This window comes from Manacus vitellinus, unplaced genomic scaffold (genome assembly GCF_001715985.3).
Source record: "Manacus vitellinus isolate BGI_N305 unplaced genomic scaffold, ASM171598v3 scaffold_30_pilon, whole genome shotgun sequence".
Lineage (NCBI taxonomy): Eukaryota > Metazoa > Chordata > Aves > Passeriformes > Pipridae > Manacus > Manacus vitellinus.
Window position 1 is genome coordinate 3491398 of NW_021940291.1, and position 21431 is coordinate 3512828.

At 36.5% G+C, this 21431-nt stretch overlaps 1 protein-coding gene across 2 annotated transcripts in view; it reads left to right on the forward strand.

Moving 5' to 3' along the window:
- PIK3C2A (phosphatidylinositol-4-phosphate 3-kinase catalytic subunit type 2 alpha) overlaps positions 1 to 21431 on the forward strand; it is a 51524-nt gene that overhangs the window by 10723 nt on the left and 19370 nt on the right. For both annotated transcript variants that reach the window (XM_029961039.1, XM_018076063.2), the window contains exons 2-13: positions 548 to 1716; positions 7513 to 7613; positions 9286 to 9443; positions 12505 to 12625; positions 13348 to 13459; positions 14035 to 14114; positions 14219 to 14282; positions 16756 to 16899; positions 18884 to 18926; positions 19014 to 19227; positions 19312 to 19434; positions 20975 to 21142. In XM_029961039.1, coding sequence (XP_029816899.1) covers positions 628 to 1716; positions 7513 to 7613; positions 9286 to 9443; positions 12505 to 12625; positions 13348 to 13459; positions 14035 to 14114; positions 14219 to 14282; positions 16756 to 16899; positions 18884 to 18926; positions 19014 to 19227; positions 19312 to 19434; positions 20975 to 21142 — 2417 coding nt within the window. In that variant the 5' untranslated portion in view covers positions 548 to 627. The remainder of the gene's footprint in view (positions 1 to 547; positions 1717 to 7512; positions 7614 to 9285; positions 9444 to 12504; positions 12626 to 13347; positions 13460 to 14034; positions 14115 to 14218; positions 14283 to 16755; positions 16900 to 18883; positions 18927 to 19013; positions 19228 to 19311; positions 19435 to 20974; positions 21143 to 21431) is intronic.

Below are 21431 nucleotides of genomic sequence, written 5' to 3' on the forward strand. Positions count from 1 at the left end.
TTTTCTTGTTAAGAGGGTAAAGTACAATATTTTCCAAAGGAAGAGAGGTCCTTCAGTGTCATTATGACCATTATAATCATGGTACAGCAGTCTGAAAGGTCTGTTGTTTTTGTAATCTGTTGAAGTAAGCTGGAAGTCCTCTTGATAATGTGCTTTATCAATGCTAGATATTTGTATAGTCTTTAGAATGATTTCTACTTCCAAGATTGCACCTGTGTAATTGCTCAAATCTGAAAACCACTAGGTACCTGAAGGGGAGCTTCTCTGTTTTGGGTTTAGTGGTGCAAAAAGAAACCAAGTAATTATTAGTATTTACCAGTGGGTAGAGTAAGAAAAATAAATGGGTCTTGCATAATTCAAAGATTATGGATATATTGTGGATATATTTCTGTGGCTTCCTTTTAAGTTTGACACCCCGCAGACAAATAAAAATCGGTCTCTTGAAAATTTTATGTCCTGGTTTTCTGAAGGGCATATGCGGCCTTGTCAGTTGGTGATGTATGACATGATTTCTTCTCTACGTTTCTAATGTTTCGTTTCCTTTTAGGTCTGCTAGATCTATTCTGAAGCCAAGAGTAGACAACCAGGGGAGTGTTGCTGCCTTAATTGGACATCTGCTCTTGCGGCATGGCCCAGATATCCAGCAGCAATGGGTTCAAACAGCGCTCGTCGCCTTCTCTGTCGGCCGCAAGGTCAAAAGACGTGGACAAGGAGGAGGCATTGCAGATGGAAGCTGAGGCATTAGCCAAGATGCAGAAGGAAAGAGGTGTAGCTGGTAATAAACAAACCTTTCATTCTTTAAGCAGCCCCAGACAAAAAGCACAGCCTCATAACAAACAGGACCATGACCTCATGGTGTTTCCAGAGTGTGATGCCAAGAGCATGGAAGATAAACTAAGTACCATTGACATAGAGAAGCTTACACATGCTGAACTAGAGAAACTGCTGCTGGATGAAAATTTTGAATCTAGTAAAGTACCTACATTACCAGCAAGTCCTATTTTGAGCCCGTCTTTGTCTTCGCAATTTTATCTTGGGCCTGCGGGTCAGAGGAGACAGTGGACACCTGGGATACCAGCACCTGTGACATGCACTTTACCTCCTATTTACACCTCAGCTTCTTACACAAAACAGACTGGTGTCTTTCACAACGGATTCCATCCAAGTATGTCGTCCTATCCCTCCAGAGAGCCTATTTATCTTGGTCTTCCAAGACAGTCACAATACATTTCATACCCATTGGCAGCTACCACACCTTTCCATCCACAAAGAAGCCTACCTATATATCCTCCAGTACTCACACCAGAAATGGCAAAAGTATTTGACAAAATTGCAAGCACTTCAGAATTTCTGAAAAATGGGAAGTCGAGCACAGACCTGGAAATGACTGCTATAAAGTCTGCAGTTTCTAACCTGCCAGCCTCGGAAAGCTGTGGAGATGTTAGTAAATTTGACTGGTTAGATTTGGATCCCCTAAGTAAACCGAAAGTGGATAATGTGGAGACTTTAAATAAAGCCGAGAATGATGGAGAGAGGGCTTCAACTATGACTGCTGAAGATCCATGGGAGGCTGTGCTGTTAGAAGAAAAGCTGTTAGTAAATTATCACCTGGAAAGAAAAGTTAATGGGAAATCTTCTGGAGCAACAGTCACAAGGAGCCAGTCCTTAAACATGCGAACAACTCCACTTGCAAAGTCACAGGGCCAAACATCACAGGTATGTAAATTGGTATCTTTAAATTGCAGTACAGTAGTCAAGATTAATCACAATATTTAAAGACACTTTAAGGTCTGGGTTTGTTTTGTTACTTGGCTTGAGCAGTGTCCAGATACTGTGATCTTATGGCATATGTATTAGTGCTATTCAGAAAATTGAATGTTACTACTGAATTATCTCCAAAATAACTCTGCCCTTGTGTAACATTTCCATGTTTACTGAGGAAATTGCTGTTTTTCAACACAGTCCTATAAGAAATGGAAATAAGATTTAGAACAATTAAGTATTTAAATCCTATTGATAAATATTTAAATTTTATGAGTAGTTCACCTGATACTGCAAAATAAAAGGATGGTGAGTTAAGAACTGAAAATTTTATCTTGAGCAGCCTTTATTTTGATTTTGAAAAAAACAAAAATTTTTTTTCCTTATCTTTGAACCTTTCAGCATTTTTTTTGTTTTTATTTTATTTTAGAAAAGGTAGCATGGATAGGTGGCATAGTCAAAGATCTTTTCTGCTTTCCTAGTGTCACTTGCAGCCTTTTATGGGACCACTTTGGTAGGCAGAAAGCTTTCCTTCTGTGCAAGAATGCTAGAGAACTTTTTGATTATACTGTCTTGGATGGTGGGATGCCTGTTGGGTCAGAAACACTGTACTTCTGTTCTGGAAGAAGGGAAACCATCTTTGTGTGATGTTACTTTTATCAGGCAGGGCAAAAAGGTGACTTGTGCTCTAGGATCAGGATCACTTCAATGAAATATTCAAGACAAAACTGTCAGCAGGGGCTTTAGTTATGACACTCATATCTTTGGACATGGAGCAGATGCAGTTTGTGTCAAAACTAAAGTGTGTAGCAGGTGATCAATACTGTCACAATCTCATCTGGTTAATTATGCCCCCATAAGTGCATCCTGTTGTTTTCCAAGTCCAGTAAATGAGTGTAGATTATTTAACTTTTCCTATATTTTGAAATTCTTTCTGTGATAATTCCATCATAAAACAAGACATTAGTCAGCTCACTAGAGAATACTTCTGGAGTTTTATTTGTTTGGGTGTTTTTTTTGGTAGAGAGAGAGTAGAAAGACTGAAGGAGAAGACTTCAGTGGAAGAGGCAGCACCCTGGCAAGGATGGTAATGGCAGAAAAAAATTGTACTTGTAGAAGCTGATTAGAGAGGGAGGAGTAAACTATTTGTTTGCCTTGGAGACTTTGGATTGCAGCTGTTTTGAATCTTAGGTATTGTCTTTCTAGGTGTTTTTCATAGGCTAGGGACATGCCATAAAAAAACCCAACCGTTATCAGTCAAGGATATTTTCCAAATTACTCCTTAATTCTTCCCTCCCCACCTCCAAAGTGGAGGAGGTTTTTCTCAGAAATACGAATATTTACTAGACTTTGGCCTAAAGGGCTGTCTGAGTTTCCACTGGAGTGAAATTTTTGGCCCCTTGTTTGAAGGATTTCCTGTTTTTTCTGGGTTAGTTGTCACTATCCTGGCAAAAGTTTAATAGGAGGCTCATAGAAAAGGACCAAAAAAAAACCCCTAAACCCAAAAAAACTCTTTACCTCTGTTTTTATGGGATCACATTTTTAGCATTGCATATGTGTAGATCTTGGGTGTGACTTAATTTTGCTTTTTTCCCCCCCACTCACAGTTGAACTGTGATATATTAACTCAGTTATTTCCTAGTATTTGGAAAGGCATGTAAATTTGGGCTCTATAGCAGTTTGCTATGTCATCTGGTGTTATGTTTGTCAGTTTTCCAGTGGTGTTTGGTTGGTTGTAATGCAGCTGCTGATGGTAATAGCTGGACTGTGTTGGATCACAGTGTTTCTGAGGTGTTGTCTGTAGGAAGAAGTATTTGACTGTTGCTGAATGAAATCTGGTTTTATAAATTCCATTTTTTTTTCAAGAATGCAGGTTTTAAAAGGGGCTCTCCTGTTCATAAGGTCCAGTCTCCTGCTATTTGCATGTCACATAGGAATTGGTTCATAAATGAAGCTCAAGCTCTGCCTTCACATGTGGTCTTTTTCCTCCTGCCACGTTTGATTTAAAGGCTGTTCCAGACCCTTACTGTCCTAATCAGTCATCTTATTTTCAGCAGAGTGCATTTGTAACTAGCTCTTAGCAAATGCTCTTCTTTCAGGGTAGATCAGCAGGTATTTAAAATAAAAGAATCATTTTGATATTTACCTCAATGTGCTATAAAAGTGACTTCGTCAGCTTTCACTGCAAGCTTTGTGTGAGAGCTTCCCTTTTATGTCATGTTTTTTTGAAGATGGCTTATGAGAATTTTAGTTCTCTATCTGAGAGCATAGTGTGCCATGTACCTTGTACAGCAGCATGAATAAATGCTCATTACAGGTAGGGACATCCTTCTTGATACACTTCTATTGCATTTGCTTTATTCACCATGGCATCACAACAGCCCATATCAGTCTTGTAGTCAATGAATCTGATTTTCTTAAGGCACCATATCTTTCAAACAAGTTCTTAGGTTATAGCACATTTCTGAAGTGAATGCCCAATTGAAGGTTTGAGATTTACTTTCCACTTTTTTCTCCTCTGGTCTCTGATTGACGAGTTTTGGCACCAGACTCCAGTTCTAGTCTGGATTAGCTGATGATACAAGACTATAAATTAGCATGGTCATTTCTGCTAAGTTATTAAGGAAGATAATTAATAGATTTAAAGATGAGTCTCTCAAATAGAGACCTTTGCAACATAACCTGGCTCTCGTATCTTTTGCCTATCCCACGCTTCTACTTGCTTTTCAAGGTTAAATATTTTTCCACCTACTATAGTAGGAAGCTGAGTTATGTAGCCCTTGTTCTTGGCAGCTCTCTTGTATTCTATCCAATTTACCCCAGGTATCTGTGTTCTTCAAAGTGTATTCTGAAGTCTTGCATCTTAACTGGTCTGGATCATTCTCCCCCACCCTTTCTGAATAACTCGGTCTTACTGCCCCTTTAAACAAAACTATTAGTAAAAAATTCTAGTAATATATTTTGATTCTATCAAAATGTATGACTGCTTAGTCTCTGAATCAAGAGATTGCTTTGATCAAATAGAAGAATCTATTTGTATTGAGAATCATATTTGTTATGATACAATTGATGTATCTATTTGTATTTGAAGTATTCCCCTTTAAATACTTCAGTGTTTGTCACTCTTTCTGAAAGCAGAGGCACAAGTCATAATTTTGTTGTATTTTATGTACTGTGTTCTCTTCCTTTCCTTTCCACAGAGCTGAAGAGTCTTGTGAATTTATATACTTGTGGGATTTTATTTAACATGACTTTTGGTAAATTACTGGATTTTGGGTTTGCTTGTCATTGTTCAGAGTAATTGTATTTACAGACCTGTTCTATTTTTGCAGCCTGTGCTGATATGAACTATCTATCTTACTTGGCCTGAAGCCCTTTCTTACAAGTTATTTCCTGTTTGACTGATAGCTTTTGCACCTCTTAGACTGGCTCCTCTGGAAGTTAAAGAAATTAAACTCCTTCTTGTTGCTCAAAACCCATCTGAGTCTAGTGGATTTTAAATAGAATTCTTGGTTTTGCAGAGCTTGTAATCCTGAAATTGTTTTCCCAAAAATGATCAAGACTTAGTATTGAAATTCAACTAAAAAGCAAGGAGGTATTTAATGTTCTTATTTTTCCACCAGGAGATATTGTCCATCGTTGCATATCTGTACTAACATTAGGTTTCTCTCGTTAGCCAAATGTGACCCTGAGGTCACCCATGGGGAACAAAGTCTTTTTTTTCTTTGCTCATTAGGTTAGAATTTATTGTTTACCCTGGCTGAACTTGCATGTGTTCACATGCCTTGCAGTTCCCCAGACTTCATTGAATTTAACAGTAGAATAGCCTGCAGATTTTGCTCTAAGTATTCAAAAGTGTCATATAGTGGCATGAAGTGGAGATGTTGCATCACTGGTATGACTTCAAGTATTCCTTTTCTGTAGTGCTTTTATGCTATGGTTGCATAGTTCTTTGTGTACTTATTTGCAGTATTCTTTAAAAAGAGTTCCTCAGTAGAATTTAACATTCGTAATAGGCAGCTACTTGGTTTGAAATGACTGAGTTTTGTCTTGAGTGCCGACCAACAGTTAGTTGAACTTTTATTCAAAGTGTTTACCTTTCCCTTGGTCACCTTCCTGTTTCCTTGTGTGATTTTTTTGTATTGTTATTGTGTAATTGCTTAGAGAGTATGTGTACTAGATAGAGATGCATGGGTTAGTCAACAAGTGTTGTGCAGTTGCCCTAAAGTATTTTTATGTGACAGAACTTGTCTGAGATGTTAGAATAGAAGAACCCTTTAAATTTAAGGTATTATACATGCTCGTGAAGCTCATTTCAGGTTTTGTGGCTTTACAGCTTCCTGCTCTAATTGCCCCCTTTGGTATTGCTAATCCCCAGTTATACAGAATTTATCCTTTTGACTGATCACTGTTCATGCAACCAATATTTTAGCTGAAATAACTAGGTTTAAATGCAATTCAAGAGGCAATTATAGGTTGTATCTCTTCCAAGTTTGTGTAACAAGTTAATTTGGAGGGAAAAAAGTGCTAAAAGGAAAAGACCTGACAGTCACTAGCTCTGCATTATTTGACCCCTTTTCTGAGACTGTCTAATTCAACTATATTATGTGATGTGCTCTAATGACATTAGTTGCCTAGCTGACTATTTTGGCTAATAATAAATAACCCACTTACTAGTTAAGTAATTAATCGCTACTTTAAATATAAATAAGTTGTGATGATTTTTAGAAAAATTATTGTGCAGTCTGCTTTGGTTTTGGAGTTGTGGTTGAATTAAAGGTTTCTATAAGCATTGTAGAAGCTTTGGGTGGTGAAAGTAACTGATCAGAAGCCTTTATCCTCTGTGTGCAATGACTCTGGGTTGGACATGAGCAAACTCTTCAACTTCTTCCAGGAAGTGTCTGGCTGGAGCTACATGAATCCTTCAGGCCAGTGGTGGCTGTTAGACTATGGACAACTGACTTCCACCTCAATCCCACTGGTTATTCCAGCTTCTCTCTGCTTTTTGTTCACTCCAGCAGTTCTGTGGCTGTGTTGTGAATTGGACCAGAAAAAGATACAGATTTAAAAACTGCTGCAGATCTCTCTTTGTGGTTTTGTTGGATTTTTAAAGTTTATTAGATTTTGTTGTTTGCAACTTCAGCTCTCTTTTAGCAGTTGTTTTTTAGATTGGATAATTTAAAGATTGTGGTTTGCAGCTTTGGGAGATGGTGGATGCCTGTGGCATAAAGGATAAAAACAGCAGTAAATTGATACCACGAGATTAGTCCTGAATTTCACGTTGTGAGTGCTACTTCCTTGCAGTGTGTAACTTCCTTCCAGTGTACAACTTGTATTTTCCTCCTTTGTAGGGAAAGGTAATCGTGGGAACAACTGGTTTGTAATGGCTCTTTCTGGAACTATACTGAAGGCTGAATTGGAGAAGTGGAGGAAAAAACATTTGTCTGTCTTCCTCCTCTGGTTCAGCCAAATCTAACCAAATTCTAATGCTGAGGTCTCTGCTGAGAGCTCAGGAACTGTTATGCTTGCAACTTAATCTTAACTGATAGTGGTGCTGTAAATAAATTACCTTCTGTCAAGGTCCAGTGAATCTTTACTTTTCAACTTAGTGATTATATACATTTTTCTCTATATAGCAGTAGGCACAAAAATAACCTTAGACTTATGAAAATTTATTATCTACATGGGGCTTTGCTGGCTATAGAAATATGCTTGCAGCTGTTTAAATACTGTATTATCTTTGAGTTGCAGAAAGACAATGGGACCACTGGCATGCTGACAGAAAATGTGCTTCTCCAAGCAATTGAAGGACAGAATCAAGAGCTGTCAGCTTTTTCTCAAGCAGTTATGAAGTAAGAAATTACTGAATACAAATAAGCTTTCAAAATGAAGAAAAAAAGCTAAATGACTCATTTTCACTTAGCTTGACAGGGATAGTCCTACATTTCTTTTTGCTTGATGAGGCAGATTTCAGTATGTGCCCTTTTTCCTTTTCTTATCCCAGTTTTTCCTGGTTTTGTCCTGTTTCGTTTAAGAATGCAGCAAAATTGCTAAAACGTTGAGTACTAAGGTTTTTGGATTATCACATGGCCTCTTCATTATTTTGGTCTCATGACTTTCCTCTCACTTTTTCCCTTGTTTTTATAACACTTCTTTATCCTCAAACTATTTTTCTGTATTTCCTTCTGTCTATTTTTAATATAATTTTTTTGCATGAATTTAAAGTATTTTTTTTTCCTTCTTAGCTGATGCACCTCACTAAGTCCTGGCTTTCCAACCCTTAAATGATTTCATTTTTATTGCTTCCACAACTGGAATACTTTAACAAATAAAACCTTCAAACTTGTCACTGCTTTGATCAGGTGGTGAAGTTCCTTAAAGGCCACACCAAAGAAGATGACAGAATGCTCCTTCTGTGTTTTTTTTTTTACTGCCACAATTTAATGAGAGATTATTATTTTTTTTGCTTTCTTCCTGGAGAAGACAAACTAGGAGTCTTGCCTTTCTAACTTTCAAGATCAAAATCCAAGAAATAATGGAGGAAATAGAGATCTTTGAATCTGAAGGACAGTAGCTATTTATTAAAATGGGAATGTTTATAAAAGCAAACTCCATAAAACAATGAGAATTCATATACTTGTGAAACTTACTGATTAACAACATTAAGAAAAAGCTCATGTAAAATAGGCTTGTTGCAACAGTTTCTAGTTAAATCTAATTGTTGCCTTTTTTTTCAAGACCCAGTGCTTAAAATACTGATGGCTTTTTGACTAGACAATTCTTGCTAGAGGGTTTTGGGTATTTTTCCCATTCTTGCTTTTGTTAGTAATCAAGATGATGAAATAAATGACCCTTATAGAGGAGTTCTGTTCTTAATGTCCCATGATACCACTTTAATGTTGATAAAAGTTTTGAGTTAAATTATTTTATCCATGTTAAATAGCAGAAAATAAAAAGCAGCTATCAAAGTACTGTCTATTCACAAATAGGGGAATGTTTTATACTGTTTGTGTCCTAAATAAAAGCCATTCCCTTATCTAAGGCCTCTTTCTCAACTTCCACAACTTGGAATAACTACCTTCTGCGTAGCATCTAAATTCAGATTAGACTTCTAAAAATTGAAAGATGTGAAGAGTTTTATTGTCTTTTCTGCATAAAAGAAATTATTAGTTTTTAAAATTCTTTTTTCGTAAATGATGTAAATTACATTTTTAAAAACTGTTTTAGAGCTTTGCTTCTTCAGAAGATGGATATACCTGTAAGCATTGACCTGTTAAATATTTGAAGCTATGTGGAAAACCTGCCTAATTATAAGCTAGGATTTTTTCCTGTCTAACTACTACTTGTATAATTATTGTGGGCAGTGTTCTGTGGAGAGCAGAAAAATTAAATGGTGTTTTGTACATACAATTTAAGTAGAGAGCCAAAGGTAGTCTTTACCTGGCTTGTGGTTATTACCATGTTTTTTTGCTTTAGTCTTAGACTTCTCCATTGCAATGTTTCATATACCTTTTTTACTTTCAGATTGAGGACCAAGTTTCCTTACTCTAATCAGCAAACAAACCCAGGCTTTGTGCTGAGTCCAATCATGCTGCAAAGAAATATAAGTGGGGAGAGTGCCAGTATCAAGGTTTCCATAGAAATCGAAGAATTCCAGCAACCAGTAACTTTTACTTGTGATGGTATGTTTCTGCTTTTTAAACTGGAGTTTGCTTTTTAAGACTTACAATGATGGCTTAAGACTGTACACTGAGCCTAGGCCAGTGGCTTTCACTTTTTCTAATCCCTGTGTCTCAGATGCATGGATTGTTTGTGGGAAATGTGGAAAAGGTAACTGAGGAAAGACCTAATTCTGGGTCAGTGCCTCCATTAGAAAATATTTAGAAGTTGACAAAGTGAAACATTTAGTTTAAAAAAGGAAAGTCAAGCAAACCAGAAGCACTATTCTATCCACAGCTGGATAGAATAAAACAGTTTTTCAAAACTTTGACCTACTTTATAGTAATTGAGGGGATGACGACACCAGGACTGGGATTCTTAATGTTCAATTTTTTATTTCAATACTCTTAACTTATTTTTAAATAGACTTCTGTAGCCCATCTAAAAATTCAAACAAATTGTTGCTGGAAAATAAGAATAAGCACTAAAACTATCTGTTATTTGACTTCAATATATACTTATAAACAGAAACACTACAATAATACTGTCATGATGTCCCGCAACCTGCTGTCCTGGTTTTGTGGGTAACCAGGAATATTGGTTTGGGGTGGACCTTTTAGGTTTCCCTTGTACATACATTCATATACTCTGTGCAGTCTTGACTTCATGGCATTTGTATTCAAGGCTGTAACTCTGCATGCTGTCAGCTTCTGGCAGTTTTTGGTGATAAAATATATGATAATAAATTACCTCAGGAGCAACCTCCTGACAGTGGATCTGTGCTGGGATGTTTGCTTGTCCTTTGGTTCTCGACCTGTAATGGTGTAGATGCTTTAGAGCTGGTTGTTCCCAAAAGATATGGAGTTGCTGTATTACTCATGTAAACTAACTGCTCTCTTGGGAAAGGAGCTCTCAATGCTTTCATCCTGTATTGATTTGCTGGACCTTTTATTTATTCTGCTGTGATGTAATAATCTTTTGTTAAGAAATGAGGGAGATTGTAAGTATAGCCTAGGAAGGGTTTCTGCTCTTAATCCTTAAGATTATACTTTTCTAATATAACAGGCTTAATCCTTTCCTACAAAAGGCTTTGTTAGAGTAAGTAAAATGTTAGGGCTTCAGCCCTTTATTTCTATTATTTTTCTGACTAGCTTGGAATGTGTTTTGAGTTCTAACCCCACGTATCTTATTCTTTGCGCTCTCTGTTCTCTTCCTTTTTTTCTGATGCTGAAACTTATCACAGTAGAACTACTTGTCTTCCATAGCTGATGAAAGATGGGTATGTGACTAGTAATAGGCATATTTAAAGTTATTCTCTACCTTTAATTCCTTCTGTTCTTGGTCAAATTATTACATACCTTAGCATCCTGCTGCTTTGCTTTAGTATGCCTTTCAGTCTTGCACAGTAAGGAACTGTCCTTTGATAGTGCTGATGACAACTCAGATGTGGTAAAGGACTAGGAGGCATGAAACAAAGTTATTCTTTAGAGCTTATTCATGGATTCATGTTCTGTGGTCAATTTATTATTGACATACCTGAAGTACCTGCTATCTGAGCTAATTATCGCTGTCAGCTCTTGCTCAGAAGGAGGGCAGGGCTCTGATAACTCAGTTATCTTTGTCTTACAGGAGGGGCTGGCAGAGATGAACTTTAGAGCTTACTTGGATTCATTTTGTAGTCATTTATTAGACTTTACGTAGAAGTACAAGTCTATCTGAGCAATCATCGTGTGTCAGCAAGAAATGAATGTCTTTGAGGTAGGGCAGGGAAAAGGTGGTACCATTATCTTTGTCTTACTTTCCTGGGCTTTCTGGGGCTGGCAGACCTTTGCCAATGCTTCCTGTGACTGCAGCCCATAAACTATCATTGCATCTTTTTTCTCTTCAACTACCATGTTCTCTGCTGAAGGTATTACAGCAGGTTCACTCTAGATTAATAATAGGTTAAGCAGTCTTAATGAGTTAAATCATGTTTCTGAATTCATACTTCCTTGCTCTTGAATTTCACAGTCATTTTTCATATGCTGTCAGATACCTCTGTGCTTGTAATACCAAATAATTTGTTAATTGTATGAAGCACATGTGTTATCTTGTGGAAAATACTGTAGCATTACCACTGTGTGTCCACCATAACAGTAATATTTCTTTCTAAAAAAAAAAAAAATTTGAGAAAATTAGGAAAGTCCCTGGAGGGGAAAAAAACAATCTGAATTAAGTTGCTTTTATACAGTGCATTTTAGAGGATTTTGAGGCACTTAGTGATATTGTTTGTAAATGACTTACAGGAGATTGCTGGAAACTAGGGAGAGAGGGCTAGAGAGCATTTTGTATTTAATCATTTGTGTTATTAAAACATATCTGTGTATTTTTCATCAGTGACAGCTGGTGGGTGTGGAGGAATGGATTTGCGGTTTGACTGGGATTATTTCTTTTGCTCTGTAGTTGCTGGATAGAAGAGAAATTATTTTCAAAAAAAGCATTTGGAACATGATGTGAAAGTACTGGTAGCTAAGAGTTGCTTTTTGCAAAGGCTTGCTGATGCTGAGATCTGCTCTGTCCAAAGTGGAAACTGCACTAGACAAAGAGAAAGGAAAAAGTAAAAAACACTTTCAGTAGGATTTGCCTCAGCTGCAGCTGATATTCAGTTCTTCCAAAGCAGAACAAATAGAAGAGTTCCACCTCCAGCTCTTCAGATAATGATTTTTAAACTTTAGGTGCCTCTGGGATCACTTACCTATTTGAAGTCCTTGCTAAATATGGCAAATTTATAATAATAAAAAAAAAAGGCTATCTTCAGTCCTGCAGACTGTGTTTGTACTTCTGGTCAAGTGACTGCACTATATCCTAATTTTAAAAAATTTATGGGCTTTTTATATGGGATACCTTTTTATGGGATACCTTTCTTTGTGAGAAAAAAGTGAACATCTCAAACTATGACATTTAGGAGACAATAGAAGCATAAGAGTCTTTCCAACAAATATAAAACCCAATTTCATTAAATAACTACAATTTGTGAGTGAATAATAGTTGGTATCACTCGCTATAGATTTATATTTAACTTTTAGATGTAATTTCTTTAAACAGTGAGTTCCCCTGTTGAGCTTATAATAATGCAGGCACTTTGCTGGGTGCATGATGACTTGAATGAAGTGGACATTGGCAGCTATATCCTGAAAGTCTGTGGCCAAGAAGAAGTTTTACAGAAGTAAGCAAACTCCTTTTCATTAATATTTAATTTCATGCTTTTTCATGACACAGTTACTGGAAAGTATATCTCTAGTGATTGTATGTATGAAGGCAGAAATCTTAAAAATGTAGAAGAGTCACTCTTTGCACAAAGATCAGAAGTCTTTTGAGTTGCTCTGGGATACATCAAAGTAGTTTCTCAACACCTTCCTAAAAATATGTTCTAATCTGCCATCTGTTGTGTTGAACACAAACAGAGCATATTTCAGATGCAGATTTTGAGAGCATTTCTACAGATGGATCTTGTAGTTTTCAGCTGCTCTTCAAATCCCAGCAACCAGGAAAAAAATCTACTGTTTTCTAATAATCTGGGGGTTTTGTGGTTTGTGGTTTTTTGGTTGTTGGTTGGTTTGGTTTGATTTTGGGTTTTGGTTCTTTAAAAAAAAAAAAACAAAAACCAACCAAAAACAACTGATGGTTTACAAAACCCCATTAGTTTTCTGGGTTAGAATATTTGGTTTGTGTATTACTCACTGTAGGTAAGAGCCTTGGTAAAAATACAGGTGTCTGTAATAGTGTATCAAAGCTTCTGCAGAAGTGAAAATCAGATCAAGTGTGGTGTGGGAGTTGATTGACCACTTCCTTACTTTGAGGCAGCAGGTTGCCTTAAATATTTCATGTGAGATTTTTAAAAGGCACTGCATATTTCTGTTGTGACTACAGCTTGCTTTTGTTTAACAGTAAGCACTGCATAGGAAGTCATGAATATATCCAGAACTGTCGGAAGTGGGACACAGAAATCAAACTGCAGCTCCTGACCCACAGTGCGATCTGCAGCGATCTGGCACGGACAGTAAGTGCTTGCTAGTCTTCAAGAGGTTGGGAGTTTGCGTCAGAGTTGGTGGATCTAAGGTGTAACCCTCTAGTGTTACTAACAAGTTAGTAGGTCTACTTGGTGTCAGGAATTGTGTCCTCTCATACTGAGAGGAACTGAAATACATAACTGAATTTTCACAGGGCAGGTAATACAAATATGGGTAATGTCACTTATTAGACTAAGTATTATATCTGGAAAAAGTATGCAAATATTTGGACTAAACTTGAGGCCTGAAAGGGAAGCAACAAATTTCAGAGTTAAGTAAAAGTTAAGAACAGTTTTTGAGTTTAATTAAATCTGTATCAGACCATCAAAGAGGAAGGAGGAATATTTGGTATCTGTAGTTATGCACTTGATGGCTGTCTCTTCCCTCTGTCCCTGTGTGTACACATATCATAGGCTACTGATTAGTTATTTCTTTTCCCCTTTGAAGAAATCACCTTTTATCTTTCCCCTGCAACTCCACAGGTATTAGTAATTAAACTAATAACACAGTATTACAAATTATAGAAAGGCAAGAACTGGACTTAAGATCTAATATTTTATTGCAGGAAGATGATGACAGAACACCCATTCATCTAACCAAACACCTCTACAAAGTAGAAAAGCCTTTCAGGGAACCTATTATAAGGTAATGTTTTGTGGTTATTTTAGTAACCAAGTGCAGATCACTGCTGAACTCCTGACCTATGTTCTCTTCTTGCTCTTGTGTTCAATAACTATTATTTCTTGCAGGCCTTCTATTGAAGAGCTTCTTGATGTGTATCATAAGCAAGTTAACATAGCTCTTAAGAATGAGGTAAGGTCATTGTAAATTATTGCTGAACCAAAAGTAGCATGAGAAAGTTCACTAGTAAGGTAGCTGGGAAAAAGACTTGCAGGTGTTCTTGGGAAAAATGAGATCTGAACAAGCTGTCAAATGTGAATTTGGAATAATGGATTTTTAGATTTCTCTTCTTTTCTTGCAAACTAACTGTTACCTAATCATCACAATTAGAAATCTATCTTCCAAGTCCTGGGGTGAAAAACAACCTTTTCCTGAAAAATGCTCGAAGAGATAAATTCAAGGGAAAAGGTCTGAATCCTAACTACAACCATGATAGATATATTTGGTAACAGATAAAAATCTACACAATAATGAGCAGTAATAGCTGTGTACAATGGGAGTTATAACTGACGCATGTTTGTACACTTTGTGTATGTTTACACTTTGTGTAAAACTTATTCTGCATTATTTGATTAACTTGAAATACCCTGTCAAAAACATTGTCTATTTTGGTGTATGATAGGTAGCTTAATGAAGCTTGCATGTCAAGTAGTTTGGAGTGATTTCCCATATGCACAAGGTTATGGAAGTAACCTGCTTTTCTCATTTCCCAAAGGAGAAACTGCATTTAACTCCTGATAACAGTGTAACTTGGAGACTTAAATGCTTAAACATTAACCGTGTTTCTTAACCTGTTTCTGTAAGAGCAGTCTTGAAACTAATTACTTAATTGCAGTACTTTTCATTTCCACTATGTTTGTTTGCCTCTCCAGGAATGCAGGTCTGAACAAGCTGATGTCCACTATTCACATACACCCTTAATTTATTTAATTCCTTTGATGGTGATTCATCATATTCTCAAGGGTAGTTTTGAACACAATCATTTTGTAGAAGAGGGAGCTGTTGCTGCTGCTTAATGGTGGTTTTGTTGCTTTGCTCCTGCAGCTGCTTCAGCTTGTTTGTTTTACTGTGATTTCACAGGCTGAGATGAGGAATGCAAAACATCTCAATTCAGACTTATGTTCTGCTCTTTCTACAGTCTTAGGACAGGAGATCTAGTTTGTAGATGGTGATGATTAGGTCCAAATATCAGCAGTTGCTGTATTTGATATTTACTTCATGAAGTGAATTCCTGTACATGTTCAGTAGCTGAAGCTTCCTAATCAAAGTGAAAAAGCGTAAATTAATCCTTAAATAATTTGTACGTAGGCTTTGATTTCACATCATTGAACACTTCAAAAGTTATCAATTGTCTTCTTATTGAGACTGAAAGCCTATGAGGAAAATAGCAATGGAAATTTTGTTCTTCGTGACTCAAAGCAGCTGTTAACTTCAAAGTGTTAGCTTTGAAAGTACGACTTAAATATTTACAGTGTCCTTTGACTTCTGTGGTTGTTTTCTTACCAGGACAGTTAATTGTTGCCAGGAAACTCTCAATTCAAAAACTTTCTGATTCAAATGGCTTCTTTGCTGTCCACTTGCAGGAAAGCCATGACAATATGTGTGAGAGAGTAGGGGTTGGGAGTCAATTTACATCTTACCGAGAGGATATTGCACTAATAATCCTTCTTATTTAGTTGTAAGTGCTCAGAAGTAGTTGTGAAAGAAACATATACATTATGCTTTTTAAAAAGTGAAATGTTTTCATTTTCTACATGCGTTCTTTAAAATTGGGTGAAGACTTTCCTTACATTAAAAAACAAAACCCAAGAAACCTAGGATAATTTAGATTTAACTCGAGTGGATTTTCTTCTGTTGGAAGAGTAGAAGGAGGAGAATGTTAGGAGCATCTCAACTTTGTCTTAAGTAACCTACCAGCATATTCATTCTCTGATTAGAAGCTGATCTATTCCTTTCAATAAAGATTCATATTAAGCGTGCAACACCCCTTCCTTTCTTACCTACTCCTAGATGACAGTTTGCAGTTGCTTCATCTGGAAGAACCATTTAAATTAAATAGCATTTAAAGCAAAAGTTGCAACAAACTTTTTTCAGAAGTATGTTGAAGTGAAGTAAAAGAGATAAAGTTCCATTATGGAAGCAATACTGTAATGTAAGCAGTAGTAGTGTAAGTGTAATTTGAACCTGTATGTTTGAGAAGGCTCAAGTTGAAACACTGCTTCTTTAGAATTGCTTCCTCTCACACTAAGTGAATAGCCTTTTTTTAAACTACACTTTACTTTTACGCCATGAGGGAATTTGAGCTTAGTGTCTCAATAGAAAATACTTGTTTGCCAGCAGCTTAACAGAAAAATGGTTGGGAACCTCCTAGTGTTTCCTGGAATTTCATTCTAGAATCCATACTACTGTGTTTTTGGCATTCATAAGGAATTTCTTGATGCTGAGGTTTTTTCTTTAATCAAATTGTTACACCACAGTTTAATGTAATTGAGATACGCATCTCCTAGTGAAATTTTTGTGGCAATTCATTAAAAAAAAATTAAAGCTCTACTGGGTTACACAATTGTGATCAGATCAATCTGTTCTCTCATACATTCCTTATTAGAACCAGCATAAAGCAGTAGATCATGTAATTAAGACTGTCAGAAAAATCTGTTCTACATTGGATTGTGTAGAGACTCCTGCAATAACGGAATCAGTGAAGAAGCTAAGGAGGGCTGTTAATCTTCCAAGGACTAAAAATGCTGAGGTAAACTTTCACACTATAAACTGCATTTTGAGGTACTCTTTTTAACAGTGATAAATAGTATTTCACGATCTTTGGTAGTTGGAAATACCAATAACAGTTCTGTCAGGATTGTGTTGGGCTTTTTTTGCTGGGTTTTATTTATTTATTTTACCTAATATTTTCTATTTATGTTGATGTTTCTCTGCTGTTAATGCCTTAATCACTTGCTTGTTGAATACTTTCCTTTTCTACATAGTGACTTTTTAAAAACTAGTTTTAAAGTACTGGTTTCTGGTTCTGTAACTAGAAACTTTTGTCAAAGCAAATGCCATTAAATCTGACTGAGGGGAACTGACAGCTAGCTCATGCTCTTTAAAATCAGTGCAGTTATGCTAAGGAGCAATTTACATCATGCATTTTCCCAGTAGTGTTTAAATGACTAGCAATAGCATCTTAAAACTAACTGTTCATGCTCCTGCATTCCTGAGCATATGGACAAACCCAAAATCTCCCAAACAGCACAGAATTTGATGCTTATATAATGCAGCACCTTATAATGAATGATTCACTTGAGCAGAATTGGTCTGAAGTCAACAAATAGAGAAGTGTGCAAATAAAAAAAGCTAAATAATCTTGTAATGCTGTTTCTGTTGTCCAGCTGCCTTATTAGAATGGTGATTCATGTGATGCTCTGTTCACTTTGGCTTCATTGGTTCAGTGATGTATTTGTAATACTGAGCAGAAGTCTTGCAAAGTGCACAGACAAATAAATATAGTTGTCCCAAGACCTAAAATTCTTGCAGGGAAATGCAGAAGACATTTAGAAAACAGTGGAATACAGCATGTAAAATATTTTTCAACATTCGCTTTTTGATAGGAGAAAGCTGTAGAAATAATTAGATTACAGTGTAAAAATAACTCCCAAAAATAACACTATTCCACTAGAATTTGAAATAGGTGGGATTTTTATCAGTAAAACAGTGCCTTTTTTTTTTTTATGATGCACATTGGCTTACACAGTAACATGCATGAAGGCTTATAGGATTGCTTTTAGAAATAAAATTGCTTTAAAGACTGGAGACAGGTGCAACCAAACACTTTGAAAGATATTGGTTTTTTGGTTTTTTGTTTTTTAAGTAATTCCTTGTGGTTGGAAGAAGTGACCACCTTTCTTATAAGAATGGGAAGTTTTTTTGTAGTTCAAACTGTCTGTTGACAAGATGCTCAATTAGTACACTAAAAGCATAAGGAGAACTTTCATTCTTCAGCAGCAGTTGTCGCAAACTTCTTAGACTTTCTCTGAGGTCTTAGGAGTTCACTGGGTTTTGATTTTAAATCACAGACTCAGTTTTCATTAAAAGCTTTAGTTTTATCAGGAGTTGAATTTGGCATGAAACCCTTCCTGATTAGAAGAGAGTCGAGACTAGACATTGCTGTGGTGTTGTATCATGTTTAGACTTCCATTTTTAGCAGACCAAGAAGCAAACAAATATAGTCCAAAGTAACAGTACTTACTGTTCGGTTTTCTTTGTTGTTTAACATTTTTTTAATTCAGTAAATTTGCAGTAACTCTGCCAGCAAAAGATACCTTAACAAATGCCACAAACAGAACAGCTGTTTAGACTTCAATTACTCGGTAATAGAGCTAACAGCCTCTGCTTTCATCCATAACAGCCCTGAGCAAGTTTTATTTCTACCCAGGGAAGTCAGGGTATCCTGAGCAATATTCCAGCGTACTGTGGCTTTTAGGAGTTCATAAGGAGTGTCAAAACAGTTGACTTGACAAAACATGAACTTTTGAACTTGATGAGTAGTTGCTGCACAATGTGAAAATTGTGATGCTGTCAGGTAACTCTTGAGGAGCTTTGAGTGAAAAGATGTGTTACATAAACCTAAATATGGGCCTAAGTCAGATATTTAATAATTTCTGTACAAGATGCTTAAGAGCAATGGAAAATTATTAGGATTTCTCAGTATTGAAATTTGCTCTAACTTTACTGTCTAGGCGTCCTTAAAATGTGGTGATGACACTAGCAAGAGCTCACCTGGTGAGTAAAGTTCTTCAATTTTTATTCAAAAACTGCTCTCAGGTGGTCGATTTAGGAAAAATGCATTAAAAATAAATTATAATTTAGGTTCACTGCAGCCTGAAAACCCTCTGAAAGTGAGTATAGACCAGTTAACAAGAGCAGTTGAAGCTCTTGTGCGACTCCACGTGAATTCCTGTAGCAGTTGTGCAGCAATTTCTCCAGAAGATGGTAAGAGTACCAAGGAAGCTTGTACTGCCACGGAACATCTCCAGTTCACAGTATTTGCTGCTCATGGAATTTCTTCTGGTTGGGTGTCAAAGTAAGTAATTAATTAATTGTAAAATTCCTCTCCTTTTATAGATTTTTTTTTTCTTGTTGAACTTATTTTTTTTTCCTTGTCCAGTTATGAAAAATACTACTTGATTTGTTCTCTGACCCATAATGGAAAAGATCTGTTCAAACCTGTGCAGTCCAAGAAGGTTGGCACATACAAGAACTTCTTCTACTTGATTAAATGGGATGAACTGTAAGTGATTTTAGCATGTAAAAATTCAGTAAAATATTTTGGTTTAGCTAGTACCTACCCAGCTAGCTGCTGAATACAGTCATTCAAGCAACTCTTGGTTCTGATTCCATTTGAAGTGTCCAAAGAACAATGTGCAAGACTTACTGACCAAAATCAAATATTTTTCCAGATAGTATTTTACTACTCATTTTGAAAGTGGGAATGGAAATGCTGGACAAGTGCCCTGTGCTAATGTGTTTGTAGTGCACAGTTATAGGGAGTTGGGGAGGTTGTAACACTCTTTGTAATGGGAACAGGTTGTGCTGCTTAAAGAGGGATCATGTAAGTCCTGCTTAATTTATGTAAATGGAGAAGAAAAACTCACTTTTACTAACGTTAATATTCAATTGGTTTTTGTTCCAGATACATTGCAACAACTTTATATCTGAATTTAAAAATCTGATTTAGTACTATTGCTATAGAGAGGGCAGATGCAGAAGTGCTTTAGAGTATCGGTCTGTAACATAAAGGAATGTCCAGTTTGAGCTACTGAACTCCAGTTTCCCCAGGGCAGGGGAAGAGGGCAGAAAGGAGGAAGGAAGGGCATGCAGAGAAAAAATAGGGAGATAATGACAGCTGGTATTTGATAACTGAGAGGGGAAAATTTTTCACTATCTCTGCACAGCTTACTCCCTCCTACTTGAGTTGTCAGGCAGTCTGTCACAGCTGAAGCATCATGGGAGCTCCACTGTGCCCTATATCTACTGTCCTGACTGCTTTTAAAGGTCAGAGATAGACCCTGAGGAATACTCTGAAAGTTTACAGTGAACAAATTATTTCAAACCAGGGATGAGAGTTTCTAGAACACCTGCCTTCAGAGAATACTCCCAACTACATTTTTTTTCTGGTGATGCAAGGGATTAATTGTCAGATCTTTTGCTTGCAAATGCCAGTGTATTACAGTGAAAGATCTGTTAGTTTACTTAAGAGCTGCTTACTGTAGTGCAGTATTTTATAGTGATATGCTACAGAGAAATCAAAGAGAATATTTTACGCATTAAAACCAGTGTAAACAAAAATGAGAATTTGATGGCTCAGTGAGGTGTATATTCCTGAGCTGCTTTCTTTACAGGTTTTGTACCACTTGATTTTAACTTTCAACACTTCTTAATAGATTCTTTCATTGTCAGCTGACCCTTTAAATCTGAGAGATTAGGAGGTGGCTAACATGGAGTTGTGTGTGTCGTCCTAGTGAGTAGAGCAGGAACACTGGTTGTGTTGATCAGGTCGGTTCTGTGTAAGAAATGGGACTTAACAGACAAATTAAAAACGATTGTTCCAAATCTGACTGCAGTGCAGAAGTACAATTTAACAGGTTTTACAAGCTATTGGTGGGGGAAATGGAGTGAAATATGATTGCATGGAAATTTACCACTTGTTCTTCAATGTTAATTAACTTTTTGAAAGCAAGAGGCATAAATGGATTATATGGATAAGCCTGTAACTTACTAACAACTGCTTTTCTTCTAACTGACTTATTTTTAATACTTTTATTTTGTAGAATAATTTTCCCCATCCAGATTTCACAGTTGCCTCTGGAATCAGTCTTATGTCTGACTTTGTTTGGAATCCTAAATCAAAGTAGTGGGAGTTCCCCTGACTCAAATAAGCAGAGAAAGGGCCCAGAAATTTTGGGTCAGGTTTCTCTACCTCTCTTTGATTTTAGGCGGTAAGTATTCAAAACATGGGTAAGATTATTAATATCATTTGCTCTGTATAAAGCTTACTCCACTCCCATAACTATAGAAACTGCCTCTCTGGCACTGAATGTAGTAGGCCATGGTAAAGGTAAAATTGTAAACTATATTGTTACAGAAATAAAACCTTCCATTAAATAGGGAATAAAATACAGTCCTATGTTACAGGATTTCCATCGAACTGGCTGAAAAAAGTTACCTGCTGAAGGAAGTTTAATATTGTTTGGATTATTATGTCCCAGAATATTCTGAAATTATTCC